The sequence below is a fragment of the Dermacentor andersoni genome, chromosome 4, assembly GCF_023375885.2.
Source record: "Dermacentor andersoni chromosome 4, qqDerAnde1_hic_scaffold, whole genome shotgun sequence".
Classification (NCBI taxonomy): Eukaryota; Metazoa; Arthropoda; class Arachnida; order Ixodida; family Ixodidae; genus Dermacentor; species Dermacentor andersoni.
The window spans coordinates 143,274,691-143,290,720 of record NC_092817.1 but is presented as its reverse complement, the minus strand read 5'-3'; the positions used below and the strand labels follow the sequence as shown (position 1 = coordinate 143,290,720).

The following is a 16,030-nucleotide window of genomic DNA, read 5'->3' as shown; positions in this document are numbered from 1 at the left end:
ACTCTTCCCCCCCCCCCCCTTTTTTTTTCACAAAAACATTCCAGTAATGTAAGAATGTTTAACACATTCTGGTTTGGTTTGCTTGTGGTACACCCAATGGGAAGCTAGCATTAAGTTAGGTACAGTCACAAGGCACTTCAAACTTCTGTTCCCATCTACAACTCTGGCATTACAGCAATATGTATGGGTCATCTTATGCCTAAAGACCTGGGCATAGGCTCTTGTCCTGTTATCACACCTGTACAGCAGCATCCTGTAGTCAAGACAGTGCCCTGCCAGCTTTACCAGGCAGCCCAGGCTGCACTGGCATTAAGTGTACAGTTCGTGGCATGGAAATAAAGGTTCTTTAAAATGTGAAAGCTAATCATGCAGGACTGACTCAGTGCTAGCTGCAATGTCTGGTTTCTCTACACTCTTTTGATGGGGGGGAGGGAGGGGTGCTATATAAATGAGATGTCAAAATGAAGAAAACAGAGTGTTGTGCTTGGCAACTACTGTGCAGTGCAAAAGATGATGCTGTTCTGCAAATATTAAGGGGCATCCACCTTCAGCATGAGCTAAAGCAACAGCAGCAGGAATTAAAAAGAAAGAGGGCACACTTCCCATTGGCACTGTAATTTTCAAACCTTGTTGGTTTCAAGTTTCCAATACTTAAACACAAGACTAACAGGGGCTTGAGGGCACAGCTTTCTTCCGCAAATTTTATTTTTTTATTCTTGAAGCCATCGCATAGCTATGAACATGTTCCAGCACTGAACCATCCGCAAAGTGATTGACGAGCTATTGCAATGTCATATATACATGCCCGTGTGCCTTGCCTGTATCCCAAGGTTGAGAAGGGGTCACCTTTGTACTGTACGTTAGTGCATCTACACCTCTCCGCAGGCCCTTTAATCATTACCGGTGCTGCATATAGCACAGTCAGATCATCTGCGTCTTCCAATCCTACCATATACAAACACACGCAACAGTCAGCCCTGCACAACTGCCTCCCCACGTCTAGTACCACGGGACACATTTTGTATGACTTTCCTAAAGTCAGCCTAATCCGATACACTGAGTTTCAGATACCTTCAACAATGGCCCTCTACAATGATGCAGATTTGTGACCGCCAAATAAGGGGCCTCCAATGTGGTATGATAAAACGAGGAATTGACAGAGGAACCAAGCCTGGCCCGTGTCAATTGAAAAAGCTGAACACTTGCCCTGTTGTGGAATTAACAGTTTTGTCGTTGTGCCATAGGTAAACCTTGACAAAGTGAAATGCTGCATGGCTCAAAACAGCAAACTGAGTGCACCCTGCTTTACTCAATGCCAAATTAAGCGGCTACAAGCATAAAATTATTAACGTTCTTGCAAAATATCTGCAAATTACTAGCCTCAATACACCTCAATCCTTCGCTTATTTAGTGTTTGCAGGCACTCTAAATATCCCGAAATTACGGCAAATAGCTGTTCCAAGACACGAAAGCCGGCAAACAAGATAATGCAAGGAGACTACTAAGTTGGGATGAGTATTCATATCCCGGCTGCTCAAGATTCAGCAATCACCAGAGCCTTAAACCTAGTTTCTGCTCTGGCTACCAGTCTTATCAGGTCCCCAACCTGACCAACAGTTTTGGGTAACACTATAGTACCTACACTTATACATCATGCAGCCCGTCGTGGGCCAAGTGACTGCAGTGGGAGGTGCAGGAACCTGTCACATTTCTGCTTCCTATACTCTCAATGGGACATAAAAATCAGTGCTGATGGGAAGCATGCCCAAGGGGAAATCTCCCATCAACCACTGCCTCTGCTATGGCCCCTCTTGCCTACACAGTGAGATTATGCAACCAAAAACAATTGTTCCAGAGGACCATGCCAGTTTCCCCTCAAATGAGCGTACAGTGGGCTTCCCCAACCGTCTGAACTGCCACGTGCAGAGGGTGGGAGGGAAGAGAGAAAGACGGGGAGGGGGGGAGGACTGCGAGCATGCTGGCTGCGTCCAGAGATGGGTCATAACGGGGAGCGGTCATTACCTTGTCGGGCGACTCGGCCTTGAGCAGCTGCTGAATGAGCAGATCCTGTGACCTGCGGAAACTCTTGTCCCCATTGTCCTCGCTATTCAGCAACTGCGAGCAGGACCACAGACACCCCCGCTCGCTTCACTTGCCTCAACAGCGAGAGATGATGAACGTTCTGTCGTCTTTCCTTTTTCTTTTTTTTTCTCCCTCCTACCAACAATACACCTAGGAATCTGCTAACTGTATATCCCACTCCCAAAGCAGAACCCCCACAGGTTCCTGCTTTATTATTATTTCTTAACAAAGAAGACACTGCATGCAAAAAGCAATTGGTGGAAGACGGCTGTTAGTCCATGCAGCGCTGGCACAGCAAACAATAATAAGCAAACACTTTTTGTCACATACAACAAAGTAGCCACCCTTTGTACAAAAGGGCTTCTTCTGTGCACACAACCTGCTAACGTCTGTCTCATACATACACTTTTGAGCAATGAGATAGGGAACACGCAAAACTTCTACGAGACTAAATCTCCTATATGAAAGCCACTTGTCACATATCAACACGACTGCTTCGTATCCACAGATCACGACTCATTACTGCCTAAAAACGAATAGTGTTCCCTCCCATGTTGCTCATGACAGTACTATCATGGACAAATGGAACGCATGCGGGGAAATTATAAAGTAGAACATCCCTTTACGAGTAAAATGCGAGAGTGCGATTTCGCCGTCCTAATTGTCCTGCTACCAAAGCTAGCGCAGGTCTTAAGCTTACAAGACAATATCGTGCTGACGTCGCACAAAGTGTTCAGAAGAGAAACAACCATATTCTGTTAACCTGTTTGTGTCGCATTTGTCCATAACAGTGCACACCCCATGCCCCTCTGAGGCTAGATGTGCATGCAAATCAAGTGAGTAGTTTTAACAACTTTTACCGGTGTCATCTTGCACTCTGACAACCATCATAAGAACAGTTACAACGCACCATCAAGCAACCGCTCAATCTGCTGCGCACTTTTGTCACCTTCCAGAATGACCGAATGATGAAATACACCAGCTGAATCAGGCATCCTACCAGGTGCAGCAATTACAACAAGCTGCCGCAACACTGCACTGAATTGCCAGTGCACATACAAGAGCCTCGCACTACCAACTTATGTGTGGCATGTATTCTTACCTTAACAGCTTTAGCACACAACATCAAATGCTCACCACTAATCTTTTTTTTTTTTTTTGTCACTACGCTATCACAACAAAATTGAACCTTTTGGGCCAGCATGAATTGGGCCGCTCAAAAAACAGGAGGAGGATTGGACCTCAAAGTGTTCGAGTCTTGCGGGCATCATGCGCGCAAAAATTCCAAGCATTCAGACTGAGAAAATATATTAGCCAGTTCGCATCTTCTATGACAGGATGCAGTAAGGAGGAGATGGCAGGTAAGCAGCAGCACTTGCTCATGCACTGCTCCTTATTTCCCCATTCAGGGCGACGTCCACCATCTTATGTAGGTCAAACTACAGTCAATCCCAGATATATTGAAGTTTTGCCTGTGTCCAACAGTCGGAAAATCTTGAAAATCCCATGCAAAAGTATAGTGGCGTATTGCACCTACGTCGAATTCCCATCCACTGCACCTTGCACCTTGCGCAAGTGCGCTCCGCCTGATGGAGACACAATCGCTTCTTACGCCGTTGAAAATATTTAACGGCAACAAATTTGAAATGGCACTGTGTTGGCACATGCTGTCAAACAAGAGATCAAATCTGAAGGTCACTAGATGCCATGGAGGAAAATGAGGCACGATGCTCTTTGTTTCGCTCGCTGTGAATATGGGTGGCTCGTTGAAACTGCAGCCATTAGTTATTGCGAATGGCATTTTAGCATTTCGCGAGTGCCCAAAAAAAAAATCCAACCCCAACATCCACTTGGGTGGAAATTCACATTACAGTTTAATTTTAACAAAAATCACTGCGCACAACATCCGCATTTGGCGGAATCTTCTGCGGTCTGCTTCAGCGGTGTATCCACTTTGAAGCGCGCGATAGCACTGCAATCTCACGTCCAGGCAACAAGGGCTTTTTAGGTTAGCGTTGCGATCAGTATATCGAAGAACATGCCAAAGTGAGAGCCACTTGCAACATTCGTGAGCAAAAAAATAAGACATTCGACACAGCACTGGAGAAGCAAATAGACAAGTTCTCGCTTTCGAATATCTCAGGAAATTGTCCGAGATGTGCGGAGGTCTCAGATAAACTTCAGATATGCACATTTTACATTTCAAATTAATGATATACAGTAGAACATCACTGATATGTTCCCATTATATACGTTTTCCGGGCGCCAACGTTTGCCATCGAGAATACAAAAAATGACCCAACAGAGCTACGTTGATTTTTGACCGGTTCTTACATTCCCAGAAAACAGTTTTTCGGCACCATAGTTCAGTACGTCACCAAACTGCAATCGTATGATGCGTTTCCGGACGCTAGATCCCATGTAAACAAGAAAATGCGCAAGCTGTGAGCGACCAAGAACAGTATATAGCTGCAGGCTGCAGCAGCTTCACCGCAATACTCGCCCATCTCACGTGAAAAAGTCGGCGCTGTCACAGCTGTCACCACCAATCCTACTGCGATAAGCATCTCCGTCCATCTATTTCACAGCGCATGGTACCCGTCTGAAGCGTAGCGCATGTTTTTAATAGGCAATAACCAAAACACGCCGCCGTTCCCTGCTTCAGACTGCGATCATATACGTTTTCCACTCACTAGATCCCATGCGAACAAGACCTGAGGAGCGCAAGATTGAGAACAGCGTATAGCCGCCCATATCATGTGAAAACGACCGCGTGCACAGTTTCTTATTCCGGTACCAGCTCATCTCCCCCTGGGTCGTTGCATACCGCATTCACAGCTATTGCCATCAAACCTATTGCGATAAGCATCTTCACCTCTCTCTTTCACAGCACGTGGTGCCTGGTGCGATTGGTAGCGTACTGCACGCTTTTAGTAGGCGATAATCCAAACATGCTGCCATTCCCTGCTGCATGCAGCACGATGTGGGCATCACGTTTCGTTTTGACAGCAACCCACATCGCCCACCAGCTCAATTTCTTTTCTGTTTCCCATCCCCCTCCTGAAACACCACACAATAGGAAAACAACAAAATGTGTCTCGGGCCACCAGAGCGCGTTGGCATCTTGACCGCGATGCTTGGCATTATGTAGAAGTCAACAAAAGTTTGGTCTGTCAAATTTTGTTTAGTTACTTCGGATCGTACGCTTTCCCGATCAGCAATTTTTTTTTCTCCCGTCTTTTTCCCAAACATATGAACGAGGTTCTACTGAATCCCCTTTGCGTGCAACATATCCAGGATCAACAGTATATGTGCGAGGAAGTGCCCTTGCAGAATTCTATTTATCCCTTATTGCGTAGAGACTGGAGTGTGCAGGCACTTAGAAAAATTGGCAGCATTTTTTTTTCGTGCCAAGTAGCTAGCTATCAGCTCAGAGTATTGACAGCAGGGGTAACAAGAACACTTACTTTCCACTAGAGTGAGACACTGCCTTAAACATGATGCAGCGAAGAAGTGGACTTATCACCTAAGGCAGTTGCTCAGCAATACAGCCTCAACCGTACGCTACGCTATATTTTCGAAGTCTTGCGCAAAATTTTTTCAAGCGACCGTTGCTGCAGTAATTAGCAAGTACATACACTGGGCGCATGCAGAACGCAGCACCATCTGCTGAGTGTACAGTTACATGCACCGAGTACATCTCACTGAATGTACACTTACATGCCATCAACAAGCACAACAGCAGAACAATCATGCATCTATGCTCTCGGGAAACAAGGCTGCAAAACGAATACACAAAACTATGTGCAGAACCAAGGAAAATGTACAAGCATGGAAGTTGATATGTTTCTTATGCTACGGGGCACTAGCATTAGCCATTTCCTTGTTCGTAGACAAATTGATCATAGACAAACGTTCTGGTCATCAAATTAGTAAAATCCTGTGCCTCCGTTGCAATGCAGACAGATTGCTTTGCCTTTTTTTTCAAATGGACACAAGCAAAACAGGCACCCATTCAAAGGCTGGAGTCTTTTCCATTATACCCGTAACACAAATGTGTAAAACAATGACTCTTCATGAGCAGTCAATTCGATGAGCATTATAAAAAAGGAGGCCACTGAAAATTCATGCACCAATCAAAGCAGCCTTGCACATGCCATAAAAATGAAACCGCATCTGAAAATTTAAAATCACGCAGAAATAGAAAGAATTTTCCAACAGAACATTCATTACAGTAACTGCGCACACATCTGTAAATTAGTTTCTTGATTGTGCAGACAAAAAGCAGGCTTCACGCAATGATTAATTGGTGTGTTTATTAATTGCATTTGAATTAACTGATGGGTATTTCTGCCACAAAGCTGCATCAGAAAACAGCTGGATTATTATTTACCCCCTCAGGCTCAAAATTTAACTTGGGCTAAATGGTTATTGAAGCATTCTTGTTAAAGCTGCGTAACTGATAATGTGCAATTTTCTCGTTTGCAGCCTCTAAGCAGCACCTAAACAGAAGATGCTGGGACTTGCAATATGACACAAATCCCAGCATGTTGCGTCCTCGATTTTATAGCATTCCGAGGCAGCTGTGAGTGACACCTAACCTTGGAGGTCATGCTAAGGAGCTGCTGTGCATTCTAATGGGCAACTTCTGGCAAGTGGTAATTGCAGGGCTTTTTTTTTTTAAGTACTATTGGTATCAAAAACGCTTACTTCTTTCAAGCTTTTTATGCCACATCCACTCATGTTGCAAATGCAAAATTTTGTACAAACGCTCCTCTATATCTGCACTATTTAAAACTGTTTTGCACACAGTCCAAAATTTCATTGCAGTTGGCTTTGAACTGTAGCCAACTTCCACACTCTTCACTCTGTCAGAAAGAAGCTTCGGCAGCTGAAAACTGAACTTTGAATGTTGTTCCAGTCACAGCGCTCCACGTTATGTCCAATAAGGCAAAACTTTAAAAAATGACACCTGCTATATATACTCGTCACTTCATTTACATGTGCTTTGACACTTGCAACTCAACTAATCTGACTCGCATCTGTAGTAAAGTATGTATGCATGTCAATGGCTACTAAAAAGAGCAGAGAAAGCGCATGCCTACGCCTGAAACATTCAGTGGCCACTGGCTTCAACATGCATGAAAGTTAGCAGGTGTCGGAGCTGCAAAATTCGTCTACTTTGCACTGGGACCTGTTACATCCCGTTTGGCTACTTTATTATTTGCCACCATAAAGCTAGTTTTTCGGGCTACTTCTGGAAATTTTGAGTTTTTGACCTTCAGTACCTGGCAATCCCTAAGTGCACCCCTTCACTCATCATGGCACAGCCAAACCCATGATGAAAGGGACATTAAAAAAAAAAAGAAACACACAACACAGTCTAACCAAGAGGAAATATGGATGCACAAGACATTAAAAGCAATGCACAAATGCAAGCAGGTTTCACAGAGGAGGCCACCTGGGTCAGGCATCAGTCAGGCAAGGAAGCACAAGGTGTGGCTCTCTTTCCTCGCTGTTGATGGTACAATCGGAATGTCTCTGCTGTTGCACTCACAGTCCAAAGCAAAATCATCCAAGCCATGCGAATTGCCCGTCCACAAGAGCTTCTCTCTCTGCCTTCCATCAACGAAATGACAGTATAACACACAATGCTGCCCACACACTTGGAGCATCGCAGGATGACCGTTTCTTTTCAGGCAGAAGTGACAGAGGCCGCGTGTTTTAAATGTGACAGCTGCTCATGCATAAAAGAAAAAAATTAATAAAGCAAAGACAGTGAAGACAAAGGCCTCATTTACCGCTGCTTCCTGAACTAGCCGATGTGGCATTCTGCCACACAATTTATTTTTTCGAGACAAGCACAAGCACTATGGAGACTGACACAGATCAAACACAACACATAATAAGATTGTTGCATTTCATAGCCATCTTTTCCTATCTAGCTGCAACAGTCACCGACCAATAAATCACACACAATAATCCAGACATCCTCAGTAATTCACACAGCTTCACGGCACCGCCAATGACCCCATAGACTTAATGTGTAAATGTGACTGCTATTTTGGACAGCCGCCAGCTTTACATTAGATTATCCGAACTCAGTCCGTGGCTGTAGCGTACGCAGAACTCTACCGCCATTATCCCCTCTGGCAACCTCGACGAGACATGGTATGGCCTCAGAGATTACACGCTAGAGGGTGATCTCTCAGGTATTGCCTTGGTCTCAACACCTCAGAGATTTAACTAACTGCAAATGCCAATCTTGGAGGCTTTGCCTGAATTGTGACATCACATCAACATCGTCATCATCACACCTTATTCCAGCACCCCCGAGCATGGCCCACTACTGCCATTGTTTGTTGAATTTGCCTTCCAGACAGCGTTCCGCCATTTTGTGCTTGTTTGTTTAGTTTGTGTTCCGGACAGCGCTCTGCCGGCTCCAAGAAGTGTTTCTCGTGAAGACATCAAGAGGCCGCATCAAATGGCACCAACCTCACAGTCCATGCCGAAGACGACAAAATGCAGCAAATACACCACGCTGACAATGGCAAAGAAGGTGGCCATCACACAACAAGTCCTAAGTGGCCGCCCGCAGATCAAAGCTGCCAAAGAGCTCAACATTTCCAAGCAAACAATACCAGATTACATGAAGATTTTAGGCATGACACAGAAAGCTTGTGTATGTGAACAGAAGCGTGTGCGCAAGGCCCTTAGACGAAGTTAGAAGAGGCGTTGAGAATCTGACTTGACATTACCATCTCTCAGCACATTCCCGTTTCTGGCCACATTTTGGAACAAAAGGCCAACACCCTAGCGCTTCGACTTGGCATTAAAGGATTCAAGTTCAGTGACAGCTGGCTTCGAAATTTTAAGAAGCAGCACGACCTCTCTTCATAAAGATGTACGAGGAAAGTGGTGTAGTAAGCAACACACTGGTTGTACAGAGAGTAGCTACTTCGCCGCTACTCTATGGGCACCTTCGACTGCGACGAGACTGGGCTTTTCTATAAGCAGCTGCCAGACAAGACACTTGCCCGCTCTGGAGAACCTTGCCAAGGTGGGAAGCGTAACGAACGACTCACTGTCAGGGCAGGCAGCTATGCTTCGGGGAGGGAAAAGCTTCCACTGCTAGGCATTGGCAAATCGAGAAACCCTCGCTCGATGCTTTAAGGAAAAAGCTCTGCCTGTGTGGTACGAAGCAAATACTAAGGCCTGAATCGCACACCACTTGTCTGAAGGATACGTACGCAGCTTGGACTGAAAGCTTGAGTTGCAGAAGCGCAAAGTGCTTCTGTTCATGGACAACTGCAGTGCCCACACCCCGATCAGCAGTCTGAAAGCGAGTGAGATAGAATACCTGCCGCCGAATACAACCAGCGTTCTCCAGCCTCTGGATCTGAGAATTATTAAGAATTTAAATGTGCTTTATCATTCCCACCTGCTGCACCACATGATGCTGTCTTCAGACAGTTAGATGAAGTACGATGTGGACTTGATGTCCACCGTGAGCATTCTTGCCGATGCCTGGAAGGCATTGCCAGCAGACACTCAGCAACTGCTTCGGTCACGCTGGATTTGCCTTCGGTAATGAGCCTCGTGAGCCTGACTCCGCAATTGAAGAGCCTGAACTGCCACCTACCACAACGAGCTCAAGCGCAGACGGAGTTGACGAGCTGCGAGACTGCGGCGTGACGATTCCTGCCGCTGTTACATTTAAAGACTTTGCAGACGTCGACAGCGCATTGTTGTCGTTTGTCGAGCTGAACGTTGACAAAATGATTGAGCAAGTTCTCCCAATGTCAAACAGCGACTCTGACTCGGATGATGATGTGCCATGCGCTCCGGAGCTTTCACATGCGGATCTGACTCGAGCCTTTGCAGTCCTTGCATTGGTGCACAGCGGCAACACAACAGTGGCAGAAATACAGGCAGACTTGGTTGCATGTAAGCGGACGTGCATGCAGCAACACATCGACCACTTCTTCCTTGCACAGCAGGGGCTTCGAAATGTAAATGAAATTATTTTTTTGGATACATTAGTTTTTCATTTTTTTTTTCCCGGACATTCAACAGCTCAGATTTATTTACCATCCCCATGGAGTCCGAAGGATCAGTCGTCAACTGTATGTTCTTTGTTTAAATGTTCTTGTTAGTGCACAATTGTTGACAGTGCCTCAAATGCAGAAGAAAGGAAATTAATAAACCAGAACGATGAGCTCCAGCTGACGCCCTATCACTCTACACCATCTATAAACATAGAACTAAGCGTCAGAACACACAGTCATCGGGCAACATCATGCCAAACATTTGTCATTGTCAACAGCTGATCGTGGCCCAACAAAAAAATACTCCCGAAGTCCTTCTCAAACGGCACCTGCCCTGCATTGGCCGGTGCAAACCCGACATCCCTCAAGTTTCCTAGGTCTACTGCTCCACGCAGTTCAGTTATTACACAGGGTGCCCTTTTCATTGCTTGCAGCCTGTGACCCATGCTTCAATCACTCACACTACTCGCCTTCTCATAGCCTGGGGCACTCTTCCCTGTAACAAGAGTCCTCACAAAACACCAAGCACACGTAACACAACTCTGACTGCGCTGAAGAAAAACAATGGAAAAGGTGCAGCAACCTGACAGAGTGCTCGGCGTTTCCTGCTCACCCGTCTGAGCATGTTGTTCCCCTCCGGCCGCTCCTCCTCGTCATCCTGGTTGAGGAGCTCTCGAAGGATTACATTCTCCGACCGACTGCTACTCGGGGCATCCGTCTCCTCGTTCCCACCGCCACCCCCACCCAGGCCTTGAGTCAGCAGGTTGCGCAGCTTCTGCGCCCCACCGTCCTCCGACGACGAAGTCGTGCCCCCTGTAGTGTAGGGCGAGGGCGCACTCACAGCCCCTGGTGTCGATGCAGGGGGTGGCAAGGATGAGGAGCCGTAATCGTCGTCGCCATCATCGCCTCCGCTGGCCATGCTCTTGCCACCCTGAAATACGGCAAGAGCGCAATGCTCGCATTCCTTTCTTTTAGAGCATGCCCAGAGTGGACAGCTTGTGAAATATAGTTGAATTCCGTTAATTCGACCCTGAAGGGACAGACAAAATGGATCAAATTACCAAAAAATTTTAAGACAACTTTGAATTTGATGTAGCCACTAATGACCACATTCATCAAAAATTAATTGCTTATTATAAATTAACTCCACCAGCTTTCAAAAAAAGAAGCCTGTTACCCCCTGGAAAAGTCATTCAGGAACAGAAAAAAAAAAAAACGGCGTACAAATCTGAAGAGCGGTTCTTGAGATATCGCCTTCCCTAGCACCACTACTAGCGAAAAAATACATTCCGAGAAAACAGGCCTTAAAGTTGAACACGTGCTTTTTTATTAGAAAGCTCCGGCGGAGCTTCTAATTAGCTCTTGCGGCTCCAGGCACACTCAGTGTGTCGGATTTTTTAATAGCAACAGCCGAAAGCACAGTTCCGCCGCTGAAAAGCGTCTACGCAGTCAGCACTCGCTGCGGAAGATTGGAAGTTCGATGCTCGTACAAGACGCATATCGCGCTCCCGTGCACCGAACATCTGCACTGTCTTGGGCTTTGCCGGCATCGCGTGCAGCGAAGAACTAGCGAAAAAAAAAAAAGATGAGCAAATAATCTACAATTTAGTGCAAGGCGATGAGCAGTGCGCAAGCTCATGTTGAGGCGGACGGAGCAAGGGGCAACAACGACACGAGCGCGGCATCAAACGGAGCAGCCGCCGCCGCCCGTGCAGCAGCCAATGGCAGGTGCGCTTTAGCCCGCGGGATTTGAACGCGCTGCTCCGGCCAATCAGCGCTCCGCATCACATTGCGGGAAAACACCAATAGCGCCTCAACCGCGCCGATGATGCCATTTTGCAAGGCGGCAAAATAGAGGAAAAAAATCCACGGTCAAAACGACACCAAGATGGCGCGGGCAGGCTGCATGGGCCGGGAATGGCGCGCGCGCTAAGTTTTACTTCATTTCGGCATTTGCGCATGTATTGTGGGCCGCGGTGGCCTCAAAAGTAGCGTTATTTTTGGTATGTTACGGTTGAATTAGGTGCTGATAATTACAGAACAGGTAGTTTATGAGACACACAACCCAAAAATATGGTTTTTCAAAAATCGACTTTTTCGCGATTTTTCGGTTTTCAAGGGCCACGTCCCCCCTTAACAGAAGTCAACTGTAGCTTCAACAGCAGGGTTGGAGACTGACAAGAAAACCTGTTTGCAAAGGTGAATTCATTTGTCTAAACACTATTGACCCAACATTCGCAAAACAAGCACGAACTTGCGAAAAATTCAGCAGAGCTACAAGGTACGAACACTGGCAGCTCCCACAGACGCTTACCCCAGAGTGCATTCTAGCAGGAACGTCTATGGCTGCGAGAATTGGCCAGGCATCGTACCTTAGGCGTGTGTGCCGAAGAGAGGTCTTCCTCCTCAGGCCAGGAGGTGGACGGGAACATCTCCATGGAGAGCAGGTTGAAGTCCTGGCTGCCTCCCGAAGACGAGGGGCTCAGGTGAAAAAAGGCGGCCGCAGTGCTCCCACCCGCGACAGACACGGACGGGAGCCCACTAGTTGCCACCGTCCCTACCACGCCGCCACTGGTGACCCCGCTACCACTGGGGGCAGGGCCTGATGACGAGGAGGAGGGTGCTCCGTTGACTGGTGTCGGAACCCTGCACAGCTCATCCGGGGACGGGGCCTCGCTGTCCCTGAATCACACCATGGACAGAGAGAAACATGCCAGATTTCTTGGCGCTGGCTAACACTTGCAGGGCTGGAATGCGTGCAATAGTATGTTTATTCAGGCCAATTACCATATTTACTCCAGTAATGATCGCACTCGCATAATGATCTCACCCCTAAATTTTGTCGTCAAAATTTGATTTTTTTTCTTTCCTGTGTAATGATCGTACCCCGAACTTGCCGCAGCACTATGTCATGCGCCAAGTCTAGCTAATGATGATCGCGCTTACCACCTGTCGAATAGTACGCGAACGACTCTTCAAGACATACCAAGCAGTCTGCATGCACTAAACATTCTTAAGCAGATGCCTCCATTTCATTCCTTTCATCACTTTCTGCACTTCCATGAAAAAAAAAAGAAGCTACAACCAAACGTGCCTTTATTATTTGTAGGCTTTATAATGGTTGTGGTCAACAACAATAAAAAAGGTGCTTTCAATTCTTCTCGTCTGCACTCGTGGGCACGCAACAAATCGCGAGCGGCAACGATAGTAGCCACATTTACACTGATGCGTTAGAAGTGTGCCATATTCATATGCCGACGCTTGTAACACAGCTAAGATATTCGCCCATCTTAGCGGAGGAGGAGGAACTTTATTATTGCAGAAACTGTTGCGCGGTTTATTCCTGGGTGGTTCCCTCTGACAGGGCTCCACTGGCGATCGCTGCTCGCCGGGCCTGGTCGAGGGTCGCCAGTTGGCTTCCCAGGTCCAGTTCGGAGAGTCTCGCCTCCCAAGACCACGTAGTGAGTGTGTGTCTTGTGACTCGTGGCGAAATTGCGTCGCCCGGACGGTCGGTACATTCGTGCGTTATGTGCAAGTGTCGCTGTGTGGTTGCTGAAGCGTGATAGTACTAACGTGATATTAGCGGAAACATGATAGTAGTGAAGACAAATGCTGCAGTTTTCGCAACATGCCCGCCATGTGTTTCTATGTCACTGGCAGCTAAGCGCGCCCATCTCTGTGTCTGTCCCCACAAAGTGGACATGGCTATGTTATTGCCGCAAACTTGCCGATATTGACGATATTAATCATTACTGATACGGAAGAAACTGTTTCAATGGACATATTGTATTCACGAGAAAAAGAATAAACGCGTTAGGCTTGCTCTGCCGGCCACCATTTTCGTTTTGGTGTCCCGCACTGTTACAGGGCAGCTGCCTGTTTGTTGACCTATGGTCATCTCGCAACAAATGCGGTATGAAAAAAAAGTTCTTTTCGCGAAAAATTTTACCCGCGTAATGATCGCACCCCAGAATTTGCGTCAATTTTTTTAACAAAAAAGTGCAACCATTATGCAAGTAAATACGGTTGTCGCAAGGGACCCATATCACGAGCAGGAAATCTACAGAATAAAAATGGCTTGAAGGGGATACGTGACAAGTACTGACAGGCAGCCTTACCGCTATTCTTAAAAATAGAAGTGTACAATTAATGCATTCTACAAGGTGTCTACCAATTGACATTTCCAAATTCCCTGAGTTTTCCAGGTTTTTCCTGAGCACCTTTGCAAAATTCCCTGAATGAGCCAGAACTTTGTTTTATGTCAAGACAGGCTGACATGTTGCTCGATGCTGTCACTCTCTAGTAAGCACGTTGAAAAAAAAAACGACTTAATTCAGTTTGAATAGTAAGGAGTAATATCTACTTTATTTGAAAAGAAAACAGAGGGCACAGTGAAAAAAATGGTAAAACTCATTCCAAACTGAGTTGAACATTTTCAAATATGAATGAAAAGGAGATGCATACATAAGTAAATATTTTTGAATGTGAGCTATTTCTATCAGCTGATAGCAAGGTCATCAGTATGAGGCCTGAACTTTGTCACAACTAAGATTCTCTCTCAGCAGCTGGAAAGTCAACCTCAACTGTCCTGACATACTCTCAGCCTGTACACAACATCTTAGTGTTGTGTTTCACTGCTTTAAAGAGTTTATTTTGGTTTAATTGGACGATTTTTTGGACTCCCTAGGGCCGCAAGAACATCCGAAAGATCGGGCAGTCCGAAAAAAATGAATGCATGTCTTTAACTGCCCTTAGGGCTAAAATTACCACAGACACGTCTGAAAAAGCTCTTAAGGCCTGCCAGCACACTTATTAGGCATATCGGTGCTCATAGTGTGACATGAGATGGGGGTGCAAGCGTGTATAATTAATGAATACATACTGTGTCCCGTGACAATTGCCACTTCCTACGCTTGTTATCGTTCACCGCGTAACACTGCTGTACTAAGGCAAAGCTAAAATTCGGAGACTGGCATTACCCAACACGCTGTGCTCTGCGAGCTTCGAAGCCAATCGCGAGGATTACAAAGGTGGAGTCGGTGCCATTGCTGACAGCGGCGAATTCTTTCAATGAAAAACACAGTACCTCACGGCAAGAAGCTTAATAGCGAGCGTAGAAACAGCTAGGCCTAACGTTATCGCGGTAGTGGTTACGGCCGCCAGCGGATCTGCGTGCGAGAGTGCCGGTTCGAGGCGGCGAGATAATGAAAGTGGCGGCGGCGGTCGAGGCTTTGATTAATGCCAACTCAGACCTGCAGTCAGGGCAATATATATTGACTATATGGAGGACGCGGTGGTGCCGCAAAGCCGTGCGAATTATCGAGCATGTTCGAAAAACCGGGCATCTGGAAAATCGGATCTTTAATTACTCTGGCAATACCTCGTGCCGATGACACGGCGTAAATGACGATTCATTGCAATTCCTGTTACTGGAGCCAGCATTAACACGACTTTCGTTCCCTTTCAATAAATTTACAGCTAATTTTCCCTGATAAAAGCACAAATTCCCTGAGTTTTCCCCGAGTATTTCCAGACTATTCAAATTCCCTGAGAATTCCCGGTTTTCCCAGTTGGTAGACACCCTGATTCTACCATCACATATGGGGGCAGTAACTACTAGGTTAGCAAAGAAAGTTCAGAAGTCACTAAGGACCAAGCAATGAGCAATGAAATGAAAAATGACAGGCGTAACATTAAGGCACAGGAAGCTCTTGTCACAGTTGTAACTAAATCGGTAGAGCACCGCACATGTAATGCAGAAGATTGTTCGGCTTCTACAAGAAGCAAGTTGACTTTTCGTCCACTTTAAACTCCCCTTTCCTTATTATTTCTACATTTTCCTAGGCTTTATCATAGTTGCCTTCACGTGGTTCTTCTACACAGCCAACCCCATTTCCCTT

General features: G+C 46.3%; 1 protein-coding gene across 11 annotated transcripts in view; it reads right to left on the bottom strand.

Annotated features, from left to right (window-relative positions):
* Positions 1-16,030, bottom strand: part of LOC126537859 (uncharacterized) — a 681,751-nt gene that overhangs the window by 65,544 nt on the left and 600,177 nt on the right. For 9 of the 11 annotated variants that reach the window (XM_055074489.2, XM_055074488.2, XM_055074492.2 and 6 more), the window contains 3 exons: positions 12,503-12,812; positions 10,714-11,061; positions 2,023-2,115 (listed from right to left, as the gene is read on the bottom strand). In XM_055074489.2, the coding sequence (XP_054930464.1) occupies positions 2,023-2,115; positions 10,714-11,061; positions 12,503-12,812 (751 nt within the window). The remainder of the gene's footprint in view (positions 1-2,022; positions 2,116-10,713; positions 11,062-12,502; positions 12,813-16,030) is intronic. The other 2 variants (XM_050184942.3, XM_055074495.2) reach the window with 2 other exon arrangements.